Raw genomic sequence first — 6,932 nt, 5'->3', positions numbered from 1 at the left:
AGCAGCCCTGCTGGCATAGAGATCCATATTTTTGTGAAGGCAGCAAACAGGTCATTATATTGGGATTTCTGATTCCTAATCCCATTCCTTCCTTATTCAGCGACCTTAAAGTAAATCTGAGGAAAAAAAGTTACTGGGATTTTCTGCCAAAAGGGCTTTGACATCTGCAGGTGAAGAGATTGGTTAAAAATATCACTTTTAACATTGTAACCACAGCAGTAGGTTATGCAAGAATCACAAAAATCTATTAATTGCCACTTCTGATATTTTAGAAGTTTAATATTCTGAGCAGACTTTTGAGATACCTGTATGTCCTGCAGCAAGAATTTACATTTGAAAAATGTTACATGGTGTAAGATGTAGTGGATGGTTCCATTCTTCCAACATACAAATAAGGTTTGTAAATTGGTAAATTAGCCATTAACAGGAAAACAAATAACCTTTACCTTTTCTAGACCCCACTTCCGCCTTGATGAAAAGCAGTTGATCCTTAAGGCTTCTCTTGTCTGCAGATTTAAATAAATAATATTAAAGGGACCAGTTTCTCAAGGTGTAGAAAATGTTCATACAATCCAAATAAGTACCTTTCTGTCCAGAAGTGTCCCAAACAACAGGATGAAGAATCCCTAAGAAATTGCAAAACCAGTTAACAAAACCAGCATAACCACATGATATTTCTTAAGTGTTTCTAGGTGTCTTTTCATTAAGGAGAGATCTCATCACCTGTGATTCAGCTAACAGCAAAGCATAAAATGGGTTTATCCACACAGGGCTCTCTGGGAACAGCAAGAATGGATATAACCTGTGTTTATCCTGACTGTGAACTGGACTGATGGGTAACAAACCAGGACTTTCTCAGCCCACTGAGTGCAGCCTGATCTCCTGCCTGAAGAGCTAAGGCAGACTGGGTGTGCAGCAGTGCATCAGGTAACATGGGGTGTTTATGCTGATGAGTAAATCAAAACCATGGAATCATCTATGGAATGGAATGGTTGGGTTGGAATTGACCTTAAAGGACATCTAGTTCCAACCCCCTGCCATGGGCAGGGACACCTTCCACTACACCAGGTTGCTCAGAGCCCCATCCAGCCTGGTCTTGAACATTCCCAGGGATGGGGCATCCACAGCTTCTCTGGAAAACCTGGGCCAGTGTCATCTTCACTAGAAGGGAGAATTTTCTGTATAATTGTTAATTGATAAGGATCAGACATCTTTGCAGTTATGGACATTAACTGTGTATTTTACATCTAACATAAATTAATCATGGGAATATTTCTTCATCCCACTTCCAACCAGACCAGTTTGTCCCATGACCCATCTGCACCTAAAACGCCAGCCCAGGATGCCTCGTGCGTGTGCCATGGGAAAGCACTGGGTGGAAGGGAGAGCTGAGACCCTACTTTTCACACACACCTGCTGCCAGCCCCTCTTTGATCTGATACCTTTATGCCAGGCTCAAGGTCTGAGCACCCACATTGCTCCCAGTGTCCCAGAGCTCACCTGGAAGGCGTTCAGCAGCGCAAACACGATGTGGAAGGCCAGAGAGCGGCTGTCAATGACTGTGGCTAACCCAAAGCCCCAGGTGAGGCCCAGCAGAGGTGTCAGAAGGGCAACGTTTTTGCTGACTCGGATCATGCTGCTCAAATCTTGTGACTTGCAGCCCTCTCCAAGGGAGGATCTCCCAGTTTTCACCACAACCACGGCCACCACAATGAGATTCATCACTATGATGCTCAGGGCAGGTACAACAAAAGCCAAAAGGGCTTTTGTCTCATACCAATTGAGCCAGCAAGCTCCACTCCTTAAATACCCATTTTTTGGTTCAGTAATAGCAACAGTGAGGACAGATATGACCAAGGGACATCCATATCCAATAGAGCATGCTGCAGCAAAGAATACAGATCTTGTCATCTTAAAAAAAATTAATAATAATCCATAGAGAATTAAGAGACCCAGGGTAAACATCCAAAAAAACAGGGCAAGATAGAAAAAGTGAAGGAAAAAAGTGGCTGCTACACACAGCTGGTAGTTTAGGGCTGCATTGTGCACAATGGCTGCTAGGATGAACAGGACATCAGCGACGAGAAGCGAGGCAGCAATGTTGACCAAGCAGAAGTGGCGCATGTAGGTGATTTCAGTTTTGGTGACGTGCTGCCAGACAACAGCCTCGACGACGAGGCAGAGGACCAGGCTGAGAATGGACAGCCCCAGGCCCACCCGTGTGATGTAGTCCAGCAGGGAGCTCCGTGGCACAGCCGGGGCCATCAGGATGGAGAAGGCTCCGTAGGTGCGGCGCCGGTGGGCGCAGATGCAAACCACGGCGCTGACGTTGTGTGCACGCACCTGGCACGCCCGCGGGTCCCAGCGCCGCTCGGCTGAGTGCCACCCCACACACTGAGCCCCCACCTGCTCCAGCTTGCTCAGCTTCTCAAAGGTGAGCAAAATGTTCTGGAGCTCCTCGGGCAGCGACACCGACAGCACCATCCCGTTCACGACAGCTGGGTCCGGCTGGTTGGTCTCCAGGATGGCTCCAAGCGTTGGAAATGCAACGCTGATGGCTTTGGAAGCCCTGGGCAACCTCAGCAGCTCTTCCTCTGGAATCACCACATGCCCAGTAATATTGCCTGTGCTGTTAAACTCCATGGAAAAGTCAAAGCTCTTTCCTGAAGTGTTTCTGTGTATGCTGTAGCCTTTGGTAGCGATGAAGGGCTCCTGGATACTTTCTGACCCATTTCTTAGAAGAAGTTTCCCAGCAAATAAATTCACCGAGTCCAGTAATATTGAACCAGCATTTCTGTCCTTCACAAAAGCCCAGTTGGAAATGATAGAGCTGTTCAGAATATGGTTTGCTATCCTGCTGTAGCTCTGAAACAAAAAAGCAAAATAGAATTTGTTTTATATTAGAAGAAACCAAATATTATTCTCCTGGCAGTGCCTCCAAAAAGGCTCATTTAATTCATGAGTGATTTCTATAAAAGGAATAATCCTTTTGACAATGAATATATTCCCATGACCCATCCCAGTCAAACCCAAACATCTCATTACTAGAATTGTCCTATCCTCTTCATATTCTCCATCAAAAGGTGATTAGAGAATTAAATATAAAGCAAAAAGGACACCCTAGTTCTATTCCAGATGTTGACCCACAGTGCAGGTCTGATTTTTACCACCCTCTCTGTATTTCTTCCCCTGCTCTCTGATTTCTGAGTTCATCAGGGAAAGATCTCAGCTGTTGTTTTACAAGGCTGCCTTCCCTACAGTGTCATACTTTAGAAAGTAATTCTTCCTTGTACTGTTAGCCCATGCCTATAACAGAAGTTCCTGAAAACCTTTGCTTTTAAAGCAATTTAATTCCACAGTCTATTTTCATCACACATGAATAAGTCAAAAGCTTCCCTGCTAACAAAATATCCCACTCTGGAAACACTTTCCACATGATCTCCATGTGCGATCACTCCACTTCATTGGACAGTGGCAATAAGGACAAAATACTTGTGGATGCTCCCTAAAGCTCAGAAGCACTTCCCAAAGCCAATAAAAGTAAATACCTGCATTTTTCCTCTAGTGACATTCTCTGATAGTAGCAGGGAAATCTTCTTTAGCAATTCCACTATATCAGCAATATTTCCTGGGATGGCTGGTGAAGACAGGATATCTGGGATGATGCATGAAAAATCAGCTTGGCAGCTATGATTCCCAGCACCAAAATGTTTTGCTCCATCTCCAGGCTTCCCAGGCCCTAGCTTTCCTCCTCCTATGAAAGGAAGATGTCCTTCAGAGCATGGGAGTTCACTTTGGGATATCCTCTGGAGGGAGGAAATAGATTTGAAAAAATTAATGAAAAGAATGAAAATGAAGCCACAGCTACAACTAGGCAAGAGATGCAGTGCTGGGTGTGCAGAGAAGGCGCCAGATGGACTGAAACCCAGGATCAAAGCTCGCCTGAGAAGAATATCATGGTTTTACTACACACATGAAGGAAGAGGCAAGAACTAAATGCAGCGTTTTATTCTTGAAGTGACTTGATTAAGGATCTTGCAGCAGAGGAGAATTTGTCATAAATCATCTGATTATTACACACTTGGTGTTGTCTTTTCCTCAGTTTCCTCCTACTGTGTTCTTATCTTGGTTTAGATCCACGTGAGGAACACCAGCCAAGTGAACAAGGCAACTTCATTTCTGAATTATGTTTCCACAAAAGAATCCCCCAAATTTATTTCCTTTCGCCTGATTTGAGATTGTAAAAGAACTAGAGCAAAGTCTGATGAGGAGTGGCTGAGGGATCTGGGAATGTTCAGCCTGGAAAAACAGAGGCTCAAGGGGGGACCATATCACTCTTTACAACTATCTAAAATGAGGTAATAGTGAGGTGGGGGTCAGGCTCTTCTCACAGGTAACATGTGATAGGACAAGAGGGCATGGTCTCCAGTCACATCAAGAGAGGTTTAGATATTACGAAAAATTTCTGAAAGGGTGGTCAGGCATTGGAACAGGCTGCCCAGAAGAGTGGTGGAATCACAATTCCTAGACATGCTCAAAAAAGGTGTGGAGGTGGCACTTGAGGATGTGGTTCAGCAGTGAAAGGGTGCTGCGGGGCTAATGGCTTCACTCAATGATCTTAGAGGTCTTTTCCAATCTAAACAGTTCTGTGATTCCATGAAGTCAGAGCCTGTTAGCAAAATATTCTGTGTTTCAGGATCCCATCTCCCTTTGCTCAAGACTGAAAGTGCATGGAAGGAGGGTGTGTCTTCCCAAGAAGTTACAAGCATAGGGCAAGGTGCACAACAGCATCCTCACCTGAAAAAGGGACTGAACATCCAGGCTTGCACAGGCATCTGACAGCATCTGCCACTTTCTGTCCTCACAGACAAAGCTTGTCTCCCCATGGAAGGAGGGAGAGCAAGGCTGAATACAAATTGCTCCATTATCTTGGCAGGGAATGAGATTTATACAGGCATCTGGAAAATAAACCAAGCAGACACTGTTACAAGGTGAAAGACAGCATACCATGGTCTGTGATGCATCAGGGGTGTGAAGTATTGATAACTGATAACATCTCACAAAGCATTACCCAGGGCACTGTACCTTGCTCATAACCAGTCTTTGATTCGTTACTGAGAACCTGAAAAATAACAAGTGGAACATAGAGTGAATGTTCACATAAATAAGTAAAAGATGACTCCTTGGTACAAACCCGAAAGGGTTTCAAGAGGAAAATAGTCCTTTTGAGGTCCAGAGAGCAGAGCTTGTGGCCCTTTGCTCATACAGACCAACTGAAAATTCTCTACTTAAAGTCTGTCTCTATACATGAAGCCTTCAGTTGGACCCTGCTACTGAAGTGACACTCTGAGCTCATGCACAGATCTCAGATGAGGAAGTTGTTTATGATGAGGGTGGTGAGACACTGGAACAGGCTGTCCTGACAGGCTGTGGCTGCCTCGACAGGCTGTGGCTGCCTCATCCCTGGAAGGGGGATGGTCCAAGGTCACTTGATGGGGATTTGAGCAGCCTGATCTAGTAAAAACTTACCCTGGGAGTGGTGTGTGGCACAGCCAGGAAGAACTGTGCAGCCCAAAAGAGCAGGCAGTAGATCACCCTCACATCCATCACCACTCATTTGCTGATTTCCTCCTGGAAGAAAGATTTTAAAGAAATTTAGACATCTCTGTTTCCACTTTTTGAACACAGTCTGATTACTTACTAGTAAAAAAGCAGCTAAACCTATGCCAGAGATTGTCCTTACTGGACTTGCAAGGTGATTTTCAGGCATTCATAATTCAGTTCCTTTTGAACCCTTTCTTTAAAAAAAAAAATCTATTAAATGCTGTAAAGTGCAAGCTGGAGAGCTTATTAAAGCAGCTCAGTCTGTGGGTCCCTTTTGAAGTGATTTAAGACAGTCTCATCTCCACTGGGTTCAATGCTCTGCTCTCCTTGGGCAGTTCCTGCCATGTGAGTAGGAAATGTGGGCACTCAAGGTCCAGAAATCAAAATATGATTAACAAGGAGTAGAGTGAAGAGTTATTTCCTTTGCAGAAGGATTCAGACCTCTATTCCCTCCATGAAGTTTCCTACAGTCCTTAATAAAAGATAAACATCCTGGGATGCAACTTGTTACAGGTATATTTGTTAGAGAAAAATAATCCAGCAAAGGGAATGAAGGAAAAACAACATGATACATCAAATCTCATTATTAGATGCTAGACATGTCCAAGGCAAAAACAACAGCTGCTGTGGGTTCAGAAGAATTGAGACACTGATCTTCTATCATCACAAGTATAAATAGATTAATTTAATTAAAAAAAAAAAAAATTAAAATGCATAAAAGTTAGTGAGCTAAACCATTAAAGCAAGAAGCAAATGCACAGTGACAAAACAGGATGACAGCCTGACCTCAAGAGAAGGCAACAGGAAAAACCTCATCAAATTACCATGCCCTGAGAGGAGCCCCTCAATTTTCCCCCTGACACATACTGATCAGCACAGATGATGCTGATCAGAAGCAGAAGGGGTCCTGCACTGGGAGAGCAGAGATGTGTTTTCCCATCCAGAGGCTCCAGGCTCTCCCATCTGACAGCATCAAAGGCCCAGGCACACAGCTGACTGGCCCTTTCATCTGTGATGTTTGTCCACCATGTTATGATTTCAGATTTGTAGGGTTTATTACCTAATCATGAAATTACCATAAAAGAGTTCAACTAATGCATTGAATTTCTTAGGTAGCTCTTAAGGAGAATCTCATACCAGCCTCTGAATTCAGCTGCTAATATGAAAAGCATTTTCTGGGTTAAAAGCTAGGAGCCACAAGCTTTTCTAAGGAAATAACATGGATCAGGAGAAACAAAGCAGAATATTGGGATCAATATTGCCAAAGAAGGGGAGGTGGCTGGGAAACACCTACAGGTTTGGGGTGAAAGGCTGCAACGAATTCCTTT

General features: G+C 44.0%; 1 protein-coding gene across 1 annotated transcript; it reads right to left on the bottom strand.

Annotated features, from left to right (window-relative positions):
* Positions 1-413: 413 nt before the first annotated feature.
* LOC115902428 (adhesion G protein-coupled receptor F4-like) lies at positions 414-5,995 on the bottom strand. The gene is made up of 7 exons (XM_030945915.1): positions 5,530-5,995; positions 5,086-5,122; positions 4,798-4,958; positions 3,549-3,806; positions 1,501-2,865; positions 585-626; positions 414-506 (listed from the first exon to the last, which is right to left on the bottom strand). Exons 1-7 carry the CDS (start codon positions 5,605-5,607, stop codon positions 414-416), a joined length of 2,034 nt encoding a protein of 677 aa, XP_030801775.1. The 5' UTR covers positions 5,608-5,995.
* Positions 5,996-6,932: the final 937 nt, after the last annotated feature.

Source organism: Camarhynchus parvulus, chromosome 3, assembly GCF_901933205.1.
Source record: "Camarhynchus parvulus chromosome 3, STF_HiC, whole genome shotgun sequence".
NCBI lineage: Eukaryota > Metazoa > Chordata > Aves > Passeriformes > Thraupidae > Camarhynchus > Camarhynchus parvulus.
This window is presented reverse-complemented; position numbering and strand designations above follow the sequence as displayed.

Bases quoted from the DNA above. Each gene is read 5' to 3' on its own strand.
- LOC115902428 (XM_030945915.1), bottom strand. From the start codon at position 5,607: ATGGATGTGAGGGTGATCTACTGCCTGCTCTTTTGGGCTGCACAGTTC. The intron at 4,959-5,085 runs GTACAGTGCCCT...TTTATTTTCCAG, and splicing joins AAAGACTGGTTATGAGCAAG to ATGCCTGTATAAATCTCATT. The intron at 627-1,500 runs GTGAGCTCTGGG...GCAATTTCTTAG, and splicing joins CGCTGCTGAACGCCTTCCAG to GGATTCTTCATCCTGTTGTT.